Source organism: Geotrypetes seraphini, chromosome 1, assembly GCF_902459505.1.
Source record: "Geotrypetes seraphini chromosome 1, aGeoSer1.1, whole genome shotgun sequence".
In the NCBI taxonomy this organism is placed as follows: domain Eukaryota; kingdom Metazoa; phylum Chordata; class Amphibia; order Gymnophiona; family Dermophiidae; genus Geotrypetes; species Geotrypetes seraphini.
Window position 1 is genome coordinate 203,826,994 of NC_047084.1, and position 18,486 is coordinate 203,845,479.

The following is an 18,486-nucleotide window of genomic DNA, read 5'->3' on the forward strand; positions in this document are numbered from 1 at the left end:
GCTTTGGGGAGAGGGATGTGCTGGGAGGCAGACAGCTTTGCTTGGAGGAGGGGAGACAGAAGGGGGCCACGAAGAGACAGTCAGGGAGGAACTGGAGGTGGAGATGGAAAGGGGACTGCTTTCTAGCACCCGTTAATGTAACGGGCTTTAACACTAGTATGGAATATTAGGACAGTGCTGGGCAGATTTTTATGGCTAGAGTGGGCTTCGACAGCAACTCCAACAGTTAGAACCTAGGGACAGTGCCAAGGAACTTCTATGGTCTATGTACCAGAAATGCCAAAGAAAGACAATTTAAACATGAATTGATAATGAGCATGAATGTTGAGTAAACTGGATGGACTGTTCAAGTCTTTATCTGCCGTCATTTACTATGTTACTATGTAAGAAGCATAAGGGATGGGAAGAAAAGGCGACCAACAGAAAACACTCAGTTTTTCCAGTCACAGAACTTTAACTATGAGCGCTGTAAAATAAAATGACACTGAGGTTGTCTCCATGTAAAGTTCCAGTCATGATCTGTACATCATAGATGAACTCTCGATGCTTCAGTCATAATTCCTTCTGAGCTCTGATTAATATTACCCATACAATCCTGCTTGTATATGAGAAGCATGTCTTCCCCCTTTTGGGAATATCCCCCCTCCATAAAAAATTCTTGCCAGTAAAGGATAATGATTAAAAAGAAGTATAGCCCCTTTAATATAACACTGTGATAAATGGAACCAGGATCTATGTTACTGAATGTGTGCAGTTCCTTTAGTGGTATCACAAATCCAATGCACACTAAAATATACTATTACAAGAAGAAAAGACAGCTTTAAACCACAGACTTTCCAATTTCCAGCCTCTTTTAGTAAATGATTACAGGGTTGATTTACAGTACCCTTCTTGCATAGTAGTTCCTTTTTAAAAAGATACCATGCAATGAGAGGCGACTAAGAGCTGTGCTAGGAAACCTCAATCTCCTGACATGACATCCAGGTGGAATTGGGAGATTACCTTAATTCTGAGAGCTCTGGAAAAACCTCAGGAACATCAGGCATTTTGTAACTAAACCCATTTAGACCCATCTGAAGAGAAATTAAAAACACAAATGTTATAACATCTCGGAGAAGAAATGCAAGTCAGAAGCTTAAGAAATATAAGCACTGACCTGTGAATGTGATTCTGTCACTGGGACAGGTAATGGCAGGTCTGTGATGAGACCATATGATGGAGCAGCAGGTTTGGCAGCTGGGAAATTTTGAGCAGGAGGAGGAACTGTTTCAGTCACAGGCACAGACCTGTTTGTTTCTTGTGATGGATAGGAAGGAAGAAATGGAAAGCCCTGAGAAATGTAAGGGGGTCTTCCACCTGGGGTACCGTAAAGACTGGAAAAAAAAAGTAAAAATGACACACTACATGAATTTTAAGTAACTATTTTATTTGCCTTGTTTTCAAGAATCATATCTAAAGATTGAACAAAATTTTTTACAAGGGCTATCAACATTTAGTCAGGAGAGAAAAACTGTGTTACTGGCCACTTGTTTAGATATCAACTGCATCAGAACTAGTCAGTCATACTCTCTCACAGATCTTATGAAAGCACCACTTCATTGAGGCAGCATTTATTGTCCAAGGGGGGTCTAATTCATTGCACAATAGTAACAACTTGTAACCAGACTTAAGGTATACGCTTGTTGTGTTTTGGGAGGTATCCAAAATCTATAGCTCTTGGCCCTGGACTATCACTAAAATGACAGATACTACACCAGAAGTTTTCTAACCAAGGAGACATACTGGATCATACTGAGCTAAAAGCCCAAATTAACAGAAGAAAGCCCTTCATCCCAAAAAACAAATGTAAAAAAATAAAAATCATAATTTAAATCTAGCCAACATGAAAAACTGCCATAAGGTACTAAATTATACCAAACATGTTTCAAAATAGAAAATTTCCAAAAGATTTTCAACACTATTTATTTGTTCATTTTTATAGCCCATCCTCCCCAGAAGCTCAGAAAAGGTTGCAATAAAATAAAAATAAAAATTAGGTACTTGGAAGTTCCCTAACTGTCCCGAAGGCTCATAATCTAGCTAAGTACCTGAGAAAACAAATAGTAAATAGTAAAGAAATAATAATTCAAATAATAAAAATAAAAAGAATAACACTAAAGTAAATCAAAACCTCAAAGACCCAAAGCAGTCCAAGCAAGACAGTAGATTACAGTTGATATTGAAGTCCACCACCAAAATCACTGCTGGACGTAAGTGGTTTACAATATAACAATCGAATACTGAAAAGAAATCCATTAAACATATTCAGATATGAAAGATAAAGATAGAGACAAGATATGTATATCCCAACAAGTATTCAGTGAGTAAATTAAATTTAAAATTAGAGTTAAAAAGTAAAATATATAAAATAAAGTAAATTCCAGTCAGACAATAGGATCTGATGTTAGAAGTTTGTAAAGATGACATGCCAAGGAGCGTAAGATGGTATCATGAACTCAACTTAGACATGTCAAGAGATACATTCTGCTCTAAGAGATATTTTTCTTAGTAAGGTGAGACCTGCAAAGTGCACCCCCACTATCTCATGCCATCTCCTCCCAGCTGCAATAGCATCCAATTTACAACAGTACAAGTGTTAAATGAAAAAGTTCTACCACTATAATCTCTTCTTTAACTCAAGCTAAAAATACTACATTAAAAAATCCTATATGCAAACATTTATAGAAAATTTCAGTATGCCTTTTTTTTTGCTAGAAAATCCTTTTAACTCATAACAGAAATAAACTTCTTGGAGCAGACCATCACTTAGCAGTCTGCTTTTCTACAGTAGGTCTCTATAGCAGTGTTCTTCAACCTTTTTACACCCGTGGACCGGCAGAAATAAAATAATTATTTTGTGGACCGGCAAACTAATAGGACTAAAATTTAAAAACCCCAATTACGCTCCAGCTCTGCGAGCTCAGTCCCCGCAAACCATCTGATCCCATCTGCACAAGCTGCAATTATGATTTTATATTGAACGTATTTTATTAAAGCATAAAAAGAAACAATATTCTGAACAATTGTGATTTTATAAATACAAATATACAGAGCACGGACCAACAAAACCCCTATCGACCCTCCCCTTCACATATATCCCCTCTACTATCAAGAAAACTGAACAAGCCAAGTTCATAGAAATATCATGCTAACAGAATACTGCAGTCCCCAGTTATGTCTCTAGCAGGATATATATTTCAAACCTGATATATTCTAATCACAAAATAGAAATAAAATTATTTGTTTCTACCTTTTGTTGTCTCTGGTTTCTGCTTTCATCTTCTTTTCACTCTCTTCCTTCCAGCGTCTGCCCTCTCTGTCTCTTCAATCCAGCATGTGCCCCTTCCATCTATTGTCTGACCTCTCCCCCTTCCATATGGTATTTGTCTTCTTTCTATGCCCCTCTCCCCTTTCCATCCAGCCTATGCCCCTCTCTCCTTTTTACACAATTCACTCCAGCTTCACTGCTCTCTTCATTTTTATCTCTCCTACACCAGATCTAGCATCTTTGTCCCTCTCAATTTCTCTGCTGACCCCCCTTCCCATCTCATTCCTATCTCTCCCCTTCCCTTTCTCTAATCTCCCTGCAAGCTGTTTCCTTCCTTTTTTCTTCTCCCTTCCCTCCTCCCCCTGTCCAGCAGTAACTCTCTTCCTTTTCCTTTCCCTCCTCCCCTCCCAGCAGCATCTCTCCTTCTCCCTCCCTCCAGGTCCAGTAGCAGCTGTCCCTTTCCCCCCCTTGCCCAGCAGCTTCCCAGACTTCTTTCCCTCCTCCCCTCCCAGCAGCATCTCTCCTTCTCCCTCTCCAGGTCCAGTAGCAGCTGTCCCTTTTTCCCCCCTTACCCAGCAGCTTCCCAGACTCCTTTCCCTCCCCCCTCCCAGCAGCATCTCTCCTTCTCCCTCTCCAGGTCCAGTAGCAGCTGTCCCTTTTTTTTTTTTTTCACCATGCCAGCAGCTTTCTCCCCTCCTAGCAACTCTCTTTACTTGCCAGCGCTGCAATTCAGTAAGGCAGCCTCGGGTCCTTTGTTGGGTCGCAACGCCTCTGAGGAAAGCGGAAATTGCATCATCAGAGGCGGCCCGACTCAGCAAAAGCTCCAAGGCTTCCTTCCTGAATCACTGCGCTTGTAAGGAGAGCCGCTGGGAGGGAAGAAAGCACAGTCTGAGGCTCCCCATTATCTCTCCGGCCCTGCGTTCCTCGATCTTGCCGGTCCTGTGCAGACCGGCAGGAAATTGAAGAAGTTGATCTCGCCAGTCCTGCGAGGACTGGCAGGAATTTTCTGCGGACCGGCACCGGTCCGCGGACCAGCGGTTGAAGAACTGTGCTCTATAGTATACTCCAGCAGGAACTCTGCATAGAACAGACTGAAAATTCAGCATACTCTGGCCCTCTTACTAAGATGTGGTAGAGGTTTCTAAAGCGGACCAAGGCGCTAAATGCTTTGATGTTCATAGGAAGTCGAGTGTCAGAGCAACGTCTGAGCATTTAGTACTCCAGGTCATGGTAATAATCTCTACCGCGGCTTAGTAAAAAAAAAAAAAAAGGGCGGGGGGCATTATTTGAAATTTTCTTGTGCAGTATCCCCCATTATAAAGGCTTTTTCACATTACATTTGGAGTCGGATGACAGCGGCGACCTTGGGAGACCCTTGATACAGCACTTTTGCGGTGCGAAACATGTCGGGTCTGACTCCCAGGTTTGGCTGAGACCAAGATAAGTACTACATGCACTTTATATTTATATATATTTATGATATTTACGTATATTTATAACATTAGAATCAACTATTCAATATAATATTATTAAAATCAAAAAGTGATATCTAAATGGGCAGCCAATGATGAAGCACCACATAATTCTTCCCGCAGTTACAAACTATTACAGCGGTGGAGTGGTGGGTCTGAGGCGTCCTTGAAGATAAACAGTGAATAGAGGGGGACTAGAATGAATCCAGCCCCTATTACATTTGAATAAAGACCCATTATAAAGGCTGGCATCTCTCCCTAGTCATGAAATACCACCCCCTCCATAGCAGAAGTTTTCCATGCACCTTTCTAAAGACCTCCACCTAGAGAATGACACAAGGACAGTTTGTCCCCCATCCTATCCCTGCAGGCTTTGTCCTCATCTGCACAACTCTCGAACACTTATGATTTTAAATTTAAATCTTATTAAAGTATAAAAAGGGACAATGTTCTATACCAACTGTTAATAAATCACAAATATAGCACCTTCCATGTCGATCTGGTTTTGGCATAACCTTTCCAAAGATTCGGTTGCCTGGGATATCACCTGGGAAGATAACTGGATTATGTTTCAGACATGGGTGTAAAACAGAATCAACACTGTGTAGTGAATTAACAGAGAAATAAGAGTCTATTAAATATTAGAAATGCTCCTTGCCAGTGACAATGGATGAATCTGTTGCAGTAACAGTAAGATGCCTGAACACGTGATGGAAGTATGTTGTAGAAGGTAGGAGTCTAATTATCATCAGACAAAATTGATGTTGTCACATCAAAGGAAGACAAGACACAAATGATGTCATTTAACAGTGTTTTATTTAAATCCAAAAGCAACTTCTGCAGGGGTGTTTTTTTTTTTTTTTTTTTTAAATCACATAACACATCCTTCAGAAATATGGCTACATCAGAATAAGTAGCAAGGGTGTGTTTATTGATTCTGGGCTCAAAGCAGGAGAGCTATCTGAACTCAGGGAGTAAACCACTAAGCCCTTTTCCAGACCTTCCTGGAGAAAGGTGAGTATCACCAATATCGAAGCTGAGCTCGGATCTTCCCTCCTCTTAGCGCTCCAAGTCTGGAAACACTTCCAGGCTTTTCTGTACACTGCAACAGTCAACCTTATGCTACACCTCAGAATGGTGAAAACCATTCCATCCTAGTAGCCTTTGTATGCTAGTGCTGCACATTCAAAGAGACATGCCATAAGACCAAAGTGTTCTGGATCCTGAAGGACAACCGGGCCCTGCACAAGTAGCTGGGGATGACAGGGAAGTTTGAGACTGATTCTGCTACTGACGAACCAGGACTGCATACCACGGACGTCTTGGCCAGTCTGGTGCCACTAGAATCACTTTTCACTGGTGCACCATGATCCTGCGCATAAGACAGCCTATCATTAGCCAGGGAGGAAAGGCATAAAAAAGATCTGCCTCTGGCCAGGGTTGAACCAGGGTGTCCATAACTTTGCTTCCTGGCTCGCATCTTCGATTGAAGAATCAGTCCTTCTTTTTGTTTGTAGCAGATGCCATCAGGTCGAATGTCAGCCGCCCCCACTGATGCACTATGCAGGTGAAGGCTTCCCAGGAAAAAGGACCACTCCCCATGATTCAGGGTCTTCTGGCTGAGGAAATCCATTTGCACATTGTTCACTCCTGCCACATGTGCCATCGAAAGAACCAGAAGATGGGCCTCTGTCCATCAAAACAGCATCTGGCCTTTCAGGTGTAGAGGGGCACTCTAGGTGCCTCCTTGGCGATTGACATAGGCCACCGCCATTGCTTCATCTGGTAAAATATGAAACGCTTTGTTCTGCAAGATGCTCTCTAACTCCAGGAGAGCCAGGCAGATGTCTCAAAGTTCCAAGCTTTTTGACTGACCACTTCCTCTGGGCAGAAAACCAAAGTTTCTGAACTGGACAAGCCTTGCAATGTGTCCCCCAAGCCATAAAGGCTTGCATCCATCATTAGAATCATCCATGACAAAATGCGGAGGGGAATTCCTCTGGAGAGAGAGGATCCAACCACCAGACCAAGCGGCAACAGGCCTCTGCCATCCAAGGAAGCTGCTGGTGCAATGGATCCCTCTGTGGACACCATTGGGAAAGGAATGCCTCTTGGAGTGGGTATTAGTGCACCCTTGGCCCACGAAACTATGTCCATAGTCACAACCATCAACTCTAGAACATGCAAGTACTGCCAGGCCATCTGAACGAGAAAGCTCTGAAACTCCCATACCTGATGAAGAAGCTTTTCCCTGCAGGCTTCTAGGAGAAACACTGTTTGCTCTTGTTTCAAACCCGACTCCCAGGTATTCCGGGCTCTGGGTCGGTTCTACTACTATTGCTACTACTACTACTACTATTTCTAGGTTCTAGGTGGTTATTCCGGAGGTTGAACACCCAACCAAGATTCTGTAGCAATTGGATCACTCAGCAAACTCAGTCTGCCCTCGGATGGAAGGGCTCTGATCATCCAATTGTCTATGTAGAGATGGACCTATAAGCCCATCGAGCAACCACCACCATCACCTTGGTGAAGGTCCAAGGCATCATGGCCAGCCCAAAGGGTAAAGCTGCAAACTGGAAGTGTTTGCTCCAACACATGGAATTTTAAATACTTCCTGTGGTCCAGAAAGATGGGAATAGGCTTCCATCAAATCTAGGGAGGTAAGGAACTCCCCCGGTGCCACTGCCGCAATCACCAATCTCACCATCTCCATGCAGAAACATGGCATCTTGAGGGCCACATTCACCGCCTTAAAGTCTAGGATCGACCTCCAGTCTTTTGGATGCAATGAAATATACAGAGTATCTGCCTGAGTCCGAGTCTTCCTCTGCTACGGACTCTATGGCTTCTAGAGCCAGCAGCCTGTGCACTGTTGCTCTGACTTTAGCCACTTTTTCTGGCCTCCCCCAGGAGGGGACAAAAGAACTCGAGCTTGTATCCTCCCTGTATTATATCTAGCACTCAGCAATCTATATTACTCTCTGCCCATGACCTCAAATAAGGCCAATAATCTCCCCCGTATGTGAGGAGGCTCAGCTGACAGCTTGGTGTCATAATTGTTTCTTTGGGGCTGAGGTAGAGCAGGAACCTGAGGACTGAGGGCACCTATCCCCTCCAAATCTTTGTCTGGCCCTTCAGAGTACTGGCAGTAACGCTTGAAGGTTTGAAAATTACTCCAACCAGACCCCCTTGGAGCCCGAGGACTTTTATCCAGCAAGGATTTTGGCCATATCATCCAGGCCTTTCCCAGAAAGAAACTCCCTGGAATAGCAGTTTACTCAAGAGTTACCTTGGAGGAGGAATCCTCCACCCATTGCCTAATCTAGAGCATCCTGCAGGCAGAAATAGAAGTAGGCGGATATCTTACTCTGAAAAGGTTAAACAGACCATCAGTCACAAACTCCACTCCAGTCATTAAAAACTGGAGATCCTTGTCCACTATTGTGTCTGGAATGTGGCGCAACTTACCATGTATACTTGAATATAAACCGATCCAAATATAAACTGAGGTATCCTTTTTCCTTGCAAAAAGGGGCTGGAAAAAAAGGTTGACGAATATAAACCAAGGTTATAAAGACTGTTCGCCCTCCCTCCCCATCAGCTATCTCGTAAATCACTAAACATAATACAAATATCTATGATGCATAAATCCCAAAGCTAACATATTCACAACATAAGAATTTTTTGGCCAGAAAATTGTGAAACAGAGCTTTTGAAAAATAATCTCATTATAGAATTAAGATCTTTTTAAATATAAAACTAACAATCAGTGTAGCTCTCTCTTTAATATCAGAATACGAGCTTTCCAAAACTGCCGTTAAGTTCTGTAAATCAGTGTCAATGGGTAAACTAGCGGACACAGGTAATCCAACTGCAGGTAATTCATTTGTCTTAAAGTTTTTCCTTGAGGCAGGCAAATAGAACAATTTATTTATTGGTGGTATCTGGTCAGCCGGAAACTTCAAATTTTCTATAAGAAATTTTTTAAAGGGAATAATAATAATTTTAAAAAGATTTGGGGGCCATTGATAAACTATTGTAATGATTAGATGCCTTTTTACACTGAAAGTATATTTATAATTAGGGGAAGGGACGGTATATAGTTGTATTAAAGATTTAATTAATAATTATGAATGTAATATTTATATGATATTTTGACTACAATATCTGTGGAAAGGGTGGGGGTGGAATAAATAAATTTATGTATGTAAGATGATAATAGTAAGAATTTCAAGTGATGTGTATAAGCTCAATTGAAATAATATTTGTGTACTTGATATAAGATGAAAAATGAATAAAGAATTGGGGGGGGAAAAAAAAAAAAGAGCTCAATTGGCGGCATAGTAGAAATTTTGGGAAAGTTCAATACTCTCAAAATCAGGCGACGATTATGATTTTCAATCATCTCAATCTTCCTTGAGGTTAAAGATTGTTCTCTAATAATTGTAGCAATAGAGTTTTTCAAAGAGACAGTCTCAGATTCAATTTTATCAAAACATTCCTGTTTCACCTTTTCAACGTTTAAAGAAAAAGAGTCCATTTTATTAACCAGTATCTGCATATCAGAAGAAGAGCTAGCTAAATTGAAGGTAGACAAAGCAATGGGGCTGGAGGGTGTACATCGAAGAGTGCTGAATGAACTTAAGGAAGTTCTGGTAGCTCCGCTGACTGACCTTTTCAATGCTTCTCTAAAGTCAGGAGTGGTACCGGAGGACTGGAGAAGGGCAGATGTGGTCCCTCTACACAAAAGTGGAAGTAAGGAAGAAATAGGGAATTACAGGCCGGTAAGTCTGACTTCTGTGGTAAGCAAATTAATGGAAATGCTTTTAAAACAGAGAATAGTAAAATTTCTGGAATCTGGTGGATTACAGGACCATAGGCAACATGGATTCACTAAAGGTAGGTCTTGTGAGACAAATCTGATCAATTTCTTTGACTGGGTGATCAGAGAATTGGATAAAGGGAATGCACTAGATGTGGCATATTTAGATTTTAGCAAAGCCTTTGACAATGCTGCACACAGATATCTAATAAATAAACTGAGTGCCCTCGAGATGGACCCCAAAGTGACGGGTTGGGTCACGACCTGGTTGAGTGGAAGAGGACAGAGGGTAGTGGCTAATGGATATCGCTCTAAGGAAAGGGATGGTACCAGTGGCCTCTAGGTTCTGTTCTTGAACCTGTTCTTTTTAACATTTTTATAAGCAATATTGCTGAAGGACTATCAGGTAAGGTTTGCCTCTTTGCGGAAGATACCAAAATTTGCAACAGAGTAGACACCCCAGATATGATGAATAACATGAAAAAAGATCTAGCGAAGCTTGAAGAATGGTCTGAAATTTGGCAGCTAAAATTTAATGCTACGAAATGCAAGGTCATGTATTTGGGCTATAAAAACCCAAAAAAACGGTACAGTTTAGAGGGTAAAGAACTTACATGCATAACAGAAGAACAGGACTTGGGTGTGATTGTATGTGTTGATCTTAAAGTGCCAAACAGGTTGAAAAGGTGATGATGAAAGCTAGAAGCATGCTAGGGTGCATAGGAAGAGGCATGGCCAGTAGGAAAAAGGAAGTATTTATGCCCCTGTGTAAGACTTTGGCGAGACCTCATTTAGAATATTGTGTACAATTCTGGAAACCGCATTTCCAAAAAGATATAAAAAGGATGGAGTCGGTCCAGAGGAAGGCTACTAAAATTGTGCATGGTCTTCATCATAAGGTGTTTGGGAACCTTATAGATCTCAAAATATATACTTTGGAGGAAAGGCAGGAGAGGGGAGATATGATAGAGATGTTTAAAAACCTATGTAGCATAAATGCACATGAGTCAAGACTCTTTCATTTGCAAGGATGCTCTGGAATGAGAGGGCATAGGTTGAAATAAAGAAGTGATAAATTCAGGAGGGTGGTAGATGCATGGGACAGTCTCCTGGAGGAGGTGGTAGAGACAGAAACCGTGTCTGAATTCAAGACAGCATAGATAGGCACATGGGATCTCTTAGAGAGAGGAAGAGATAATGATAACTGCAGATGGGCAGACTAGATGGACCATTTGGCCTTCAACTGCCGTCATGGTTCTATGTTAACCACTGAATCCACCTTTGGGGGAACAAAAAGCTGGTTAAATGTGGCATCCTACAAATATAGCTTTAACATAGCTTTGGCCACCCAGAGGGGCCCTTCTGAAACCTCCCAATGATCTATAAGCATTTTTGTAATATCCTGATTTGAGGGAAAGCAAGAGATCTTTGCCTCGGAGCTATCTACTCATAAGCGAGCACTGCATGGCAGAGGACTGAGAAGCCTCTAATTTCAATTCTTGGAAGGATTCAGTGATCATCCCCATAAGTGCTGAAAGTTTAGATTGTTGGCACACTGTAGGATTCTCACCAAGATATGGAGCATTCCCCAAATCCAGGTCTTGACCTCCTAGGGATGCCAGAGTATCACCTGCCACAGAGGCCCCAGATTGGGAGAGTAAAGGCATGAAAATGGAGCCATTGTCATCCGAATCATAATCATCTGATCCAGCATCCCCAACCTGTGCATGGCACTGTTGTTGTGGAGTTGCGCTCTTGGTGGGAGAACCACCCCATCATGAGCACTGCTGCAATTTCAGAATGATCTATGTGGCCCTGTTTAATCATATAGGTCTTAAACATCATGTTAATGATGCCCCTGCTGTCCAGACAGCCCCTGCGGAGACTGTTTAGCACCTCCTTGAGCTTCTTCCACCTTAACGCAGTTGTGAGTTGCCGAGGACACACTTGTACCAGTCTCCGGGTCAAATTTGGACTTTTTCCCTGTTCCTCAAAATGCCTGGGCACTAATACCCCCCCCAAGGAACCAGAGGGGGCTAAGCCAGTGACTCCCGCCCTCTCCTCACATGCCGCACAGCATGTGAACATGGATGCTTCTCGGACTGCCATCTACCACAAACGGTGCATGAATCCAAAGTATTCTGACCTGAAGAGTCTATCTCATCTGTTTTTAAGCAAAAATGAGGTAATTTGAAGCAGATGGAGGCTTTTAAATTCAAATCAGGAAATCCAAGATGGCCACAGCAGCAGCGATTTTAGCACCAAAAAAATGGCCTGGTGGAGCTACCCCAAAAATTAAAAAACTCGGCAATTTTAGAGGTGGGGAACCTGTCTCTAACTTATTTTAAAAAATACCCTTCTCAAATGTGCTTTCAAAATTCTTTAGTCCAAATTTTGAAAGCACATTTGAGAAGGGTATATTTTGAAATAAGTATATGTTCTTTCTCATCCTGTATATAATTTTGGTGAACCTGTCTCTAATCCCATAAACAAAGAAAAAAACAATTTTAAATCCACCCCCTCACACACACAATTTGGTTTACCTGTCAGACTGTCACTCGTGCTATGCTGTGTGCTGGGAGCTGCAAATGTGAAAATTGCAAACAGTTTACATGGAGAATCTTTGCTTCAACAAGGTTGGAATCCGGACTGCCCCTCAGGCCCAATCTACCAACCAGAGAGCTCACCTCCTCCACGGACCTTGTGCACACCAAATGGGGAGAGAAAGCAGTCAGCCCCAATCCTGTAAAATTGCCACAGAGCATCATGGCCTGCACTCAAACCCACTGTGGACGAACCTGGAGCAAGCAGTGCTCCAAGGAAACGATCCCTGAACCCTCAAACTATTAGTGCAGAGCAGCTTGACCTTTGGAAGCAGACTCTAGCCCTCAGAGTTTGCGCTCTCCCATAGACAGAGCAGTCCCACTAAGGAGATCTTCTGCAGTACCGAAAGCCTCACAAATGAAAAGAGTGAAAAAACTGAAATTTAGAGAAAAGAAACAAGTAGAAAAGAAAAGCTCCTATTGTCTCTCTTGTAGGAAGACAACTGAGGGGTTGAAGGACAGCCCAGAGGTAAGAGAGCAGCAAAAAATATGCAAATGAAGCTTCCTACAAGAGTTCTTGCAAGAAGGGATCGGACTACCCAAATGTTCAGGAATGGAATGTCTGTTGTACTAGAATGGTCTGCTCTAGTCTTTTGCTTCCAAAAAAGCTATAGGAAAAGGGAGAAGGTAAGCATGAAGCAATAAAGAGATCAGTCACTCAGCTCCCTAATCCAACCATTCTTCTGTTGCTCTTGCTCCTGGCCCACCCACCGCTACCCTGATGCACAGTTCCACTTCCTTTTGGGCTACATATATGCCCTTCAGAGCAAAAGTGGGCCATATCCAATTTTTGCATTGATTTAGCTGTGGCATAAAGACTTAGAAGAAAAATCGAGCTACATATTCAGGCATTGCTTGTCCTTTTTTTAACAAAATGCACACCTCATAACTTAGCCAATATTTCCTATTGTAACAAAGTGGACTTGGCCCACTTTTGTTCTCAGGGGCTCATATCCAACACAATAGATAAGGCAATTTTGAAATCCCAAATACTTACGGTATAATCTTTAAACATTTATAGGATCAAATATAGTGTGTGGTTCTCTTAACTAAAATTTTAGAGTTGGCCTTGGTCAGTCAAGTATACTTACTAGGGAAATGGTGTAGAGCCAGGAATAAGCACCGGGGGATTCTTCCAAAACTCATCTAGCACACACTGAATTATTTTTCCAAGATCAGAATGCATTGTGAACTAGAAAATAAAGGAGATCAAGTTCATGTGTATGATTCACTGTATACAAATACATTTCTTTGCATACTCATTATAGATATCCTGAAAGCTAAAGATGGACAGGTTCCCACCACTGTAAGTAGGATTTTCAAGTCGTATTCCTTTGTATTTTGCAGATTTTGTTTTTTTAATGAAGGTAGTACTACACATTTCAATGATGCCTATAAAACACTTTATGCTGACAATTTGCTATCAAGTTCCCCATTTGCTATTTAGCCTGAGAAAGAACAAGGTTAACAAAGAGAAAATATTGCTGTTCTGTGACAATATGTTAGGGTAGCCAAATCCTTGCTCTGTGGATTCTAACACTCATTTTATCAAAATGAAAAATTGCTTCAAACACTGTTTTGTTTTGGAAGGTTGTCCAGCATCCAAACTGCTTTGAAATTAAGAACATAAGAATAGCCTTACTGGGTCAGACCAAAATGGGCCATCTCGCCATCCCATCTTTGCGGTAGCCAATCCAGATCACAAGTACCTGGCAAAAACCCAAATAGCAGCAACATTTCATGCTACCAATCCAGGGCAAGCAGTGGCTTCCCCTATGTCTGTCTCAAAAGCAGACTATGGACTTTCCCTCCAGAAATTATCCAAATCTTTTTTTAAACCAGCTACGTTAACCATTCTTACAACATCCTCTGGCACTAATGATGTTGCTAGATACCCGTTTGAACATATACAAACTGACTTTGTGGCTCTGGGAGAGAAGGTAAAGCAGTTAGGTGCATAGGTGGTATTCTCATCGATTTTCTATGTCGAGGGTAAAGGCCAAGGCAGAGAAGCTCATATTCTGGAGATGAATGTGTGACTCTGTGGATGGTGTCATCAAGAGCTTTTCAGGTTCCTGGATCATGGGATGATTTCCAAGGGCTGCTGAACAGGGATGATGTACATCTATCAAAGAAGGGAAGAAATGTCTTCAGCAGCAGACTGGCTAACCTACTGAAGAGAGCTTTAAACTAGAATCGTTGGGGCTTAGGGATCCACGCCCCCAGGTGAGTATAAGCCCTCAGGTAAGTCAATCACTAAATACCTCTAAACCAATAGGAAAAGGGAGCAATGTCTGGAAAGCAGTACAGTATATACACTAATGTTCAAACTATGAGAAACAAGTTCTGCATCTAGAGGCTGTGATGGAAGAGGCTGAGTTGGATTTACTGGCGATCAAAAGATATGGTTCATGGAGAACCATGATTTGGATATAGTTATACTGAGCTATAATATGTTCAAGAAAGACAGGATAGAAAGAAGAGGAGGGGGAGTGGTGTTATATGTTAAAGATTATATTAAAGCCACACAATTGCAGGATCTGCAGGGTAAGGAAGAGGCACTGAGGGCAAATCTGGAAAAAGGAAATGGAAAATGTATTTATTTATATTGGTATGATATACAGACCTCCTTCAGACAGAAGAAGTGGACAGAAATGTAATAGTAGACATTCAGAATATAGCTGTACAAGAGAAAGTATTACTAATAGATCAGGGGTCTCAAAGTCCCTCCTTGAGAGCCGCAATCCAGTCGGGTTTTCAGGATTTCCCCAATGAATATGCATGAGATCTATGTGCATGCACTGCTTTCAATGCATATTCATTGGGGAAATCCTGAAAACCCAACTGGATTGCAGCCCTCAAGAAGGGATTTTGAGATCCCTGCAATAGATGATTTTAACATGCTAGATGTTGACTAGGGTATCCCTATTGTGGGGACTTCTAGAAGTATGAAGAACCTAGATTCTCTACAAGGAGAACTATTCCAGCAGTTGGTAATGAAACCCATGCAGGATGTGGCCATACAGGACTTAGTACTTACAAACGGGGGAAGTGTTTCTAATGATACAGTGGGTCATCATCTGGCAGGTGTACAGGGTTCATGCAAAAGTAGAGGTTCTAGATTTTTTTAAAAACTTTGTTCAAATGGGGGATTACATCAAGGAATTGTTGCCTGAATGGGGACATCTGGAAGTAAGAAAACAATGAACAAAACTGAAAGGAGCTATTGTAAAGGCAAAAATAGATAGGAATGTTCATAGTCTTAGAGCATAGAATATAAGAATAGCCTTACTGAGTCAAACCAATGGTCCATCAAGCCCAGTAGCCCGTTTTCACAGTGGCCAATTCAGGTCACTAGTACCTGGCCAAAACTCAAGGAGTAGCAATATTCCATGTTACAGATCCAGGGCAAGCAGAGGCTTCCCCCATGTCTTAATAACAGACTATGGGCTTTTTCTCCAGGAACTTGTCCTAACCTTTCTTAAAACTAGCTACGCTATCCGCTTTTACCACAACCTCTGGCAACGCGTTCTAGATCTTAACTATTCTCCGAGTGAAAAAAATATTTCCTCCTATTGGTTTTAAAAATATTTCCTTGCAGTTTCATCGAGTATCCCCTAGTCTTTGTAATTTTTGACGGAGTGAAAAATCGATCTACTTGTACCCGTTCTACTCCACTCAGGATTTTGTAGACGTCAATCATATCTCCCCTTAGCCTTCTCTTTTTCAAGCTGAAGAGCCCTAACCTTTTTAGTCTTTCCTCATACAAGAGGAGTTCCATCCCCTTTATCATCTTGGTCGCTCTTTTTTGAACCTTTTCTAGTGCCGCTATTTCTTGAGATAAGGACACTAGAATTGAATGCAACATAAGAATTGCCGCTGCTAGGTCAGACCAGTGGTCCATTATGCCCAGCAACCCGCTCATGTGGCGGCCCTCTGGTCAAAGACCAGTGCCCTAACTGAGATTAGCCCTACTAGCGCACGTTCTTGTTTAGCAGGAACTTGTCTAACTTTGTCTTGAATCCTTGGAGGGTGTTTTCCCCTATGACAGACTCCGGAAGAGCGTTCCAGTTTTCTACCACTCTCTGGGTGAAGAAGAACTTCTTTATGTTTGTATGGAATCTATCCCCTTTCAATTTTAGTGAGTGACCTCTCGTCCTTGGAGAGGGTGAACAACCTCTCCTTATCTACTAAGTCTATTCCCTTCAGTACCTTGAATGTTTCGATCATATCCCCTCTCAATCTCCTCTGTTCGAGGGAGAAAAGGCCCAGATGAGGTCGCACCATGGAGCGATACAGAGGCATTATAATATCTTCAGTCTTATTAACCATCTCTTTTTTAATAATTCCTAGCATCTTGTTTGCTTTTTTGGCCGCTGCCGCACATTGTCTACAATGACACCCAGATCCCTTTCGGGAGCTCGGGGGTGGAGATAAAACCTTTTTTAAAGGCTGTAGCTTTTTCAGAAGTACTGCCTACTTATGGAAAGAGAGAGGAAAGCGTACAAAATACTGAGAACTTCAATAGGTAGCTCAAAGCCTGGTGTCAAGAAGGCTTTAGGTACATAGGAGGATAGGGCACTACGTGGAAAAACAAGAGACTGTATTGTAATGATGGGATGCATCTTACAATGGCAGGAAAAAGAATCCTAGCTGGGAAATTCAGGCAATATGTTTTTAGGCATTTAAACTAGAGGAAATCAGCTGAAAATCAGCTGAAATTAAAAACTATACAAAAAATTAGATTGTTGAGGAATAGAAAGCAATGACTACAACGCCTGCCTGCAGTCTAAGCAACAAAAATCGGGATCTGCAAGCCCTGTTATTATTGCTATCACAGAGACATTGATCAGTGACTCCCATGGATGGGACATCAACATACCGGGCTATAATAAAAAAAAAAATATTTTTTAGGGTATTGTTTTAATATTGATAAATTAAGGGTCTTAATAAGATTATGTATATAAAGAAAAAAAATTATTTTCTTTCTTTCCTTTTTTATGTGAATGGAGTTCTTTTCAAAATTGTTTGCATTTGCATATTGTAAACCGCTTTTTACCTTTTTTGGGCTATATATGCGGTATATAAAGTTTTTAATAAACATAAACATAATCTTTTTAGGAAGGACAGAGATGGTCAAAAAGGTGGAGGAGTAGCTCTCTATGTAAAGACAGATATCCAAGAAAATGAAATGCAGGGGACCTGGGGAAAGGAAGAAGTGAAAAGAGAAGATGGAACTGCTATCCACTTGGGTGTTGTCTATAGACCACTGACTCAATCGCAGCAAATTGATAAAGATCTGATTATGGATATACAAAAGTTGGGAAAGAAAGGGGAGGTGCAGTTATTGGATTATTTCAACATCCTAGATGTGGACTGGATAATTCCATCTACAGAACTCAGAAAGAAGCAGGGAGATAGTGGATGTCTTTCAAGGGGCTCTGCTCAGACAAATGGTGACGGAACCCACGATGGAAAAAGCAATATTGGATCTGGTGCTCACAAATGGAGAAAGTGTCTCTAATGTCTGAGTGGGGACCCACCTGGGAAGTAGCAATCATCATACGGTTTGGTTAGTGAAAGGAGAAAGACAAAAAATGGAATTACGAGACAGAAAGAAGATATGAACCGCTATGTGGAGTGAAGAGGAAAAAGCAAACGTGCTAAACAAATACTTCTGTTCAGCATTCATAGAAGAAAAGCATAGAGAAGGACCATGATTGGTTAGCAAAGTTACACCTGAGAATGGAGTGGATCTTGCACCATCCACGGAAGAAAATGTTTATGAATAACTAGAAAATCTGAAGGTGGACAAAGCTGTGGGACCGGACTGGATCCATCCCAGGATATTGAGGGAGCTCTGAGAGGGTCTGGCGGGTCCTCTTAAAGATTTGTTCAATAAATCTTTAGAGGCAGGAGTGGTTCCGCAGGATTGGAGAAGAGCGGATGTGGTCCCTCTTTACAAAAGTGGTTGCAGAGATGAAGTGGGAAACTACAAGCTGGTAAGCCTCACTTCAGTTATTGGAAAAATAATGGAAACGTTGCTGAAGGAAAGGATAGTGAAATTCTTAAAATCTAATGAGAGAAAAAAAAAAAGATTTCCTCCTATTGGTTTTAAAAGTATACCCATGTAATTTCATCGAGTGCCCCTGGTTTTTGAACTTTGGAACGGGTGAAAAATTGATTCACTCTTACCTGTTCTATACCACTCAGGATTTTGTAGGCTTCAGTCATATCTCCCCTTAAGCTGAAGAGCCCCAACCTCATATGAGAGGAAAG

The 18,486-nt window shown here is 41.6% G+C and overlaps 1 protein-coding gene across 1 annotated transcript in view; it reads right to left on the reverse strand.

The window, feature by feature from the left end:
* VPS37A (VPS37A subunit of ESCRT-I) overlaps positions 1-18,486 on the reverse strand; it is a 102,834-nt gene that overhangs the window by 65,056 nt on the left and 19,292 nt on the right. The window contains exons 4-6 of the mRNA XM_033944304.1: positions 13,299-13,399; positions 1,157-1,373; positions 1,003-1,073 (exon numbers count right to left, since the gene is read on the reverse strand). Of these exons, the coding sequence (XP_033800195.1) occupies positions 1,003-1,073; positions 1,157-1,373; positions 13,299-13,399 (389 nt within the window). The remainder of the gene's footprint in view (positions 1-1,002; positions 1,074-1,156; positions 1,374-13,298; positions 13,400-18,486) is intronic.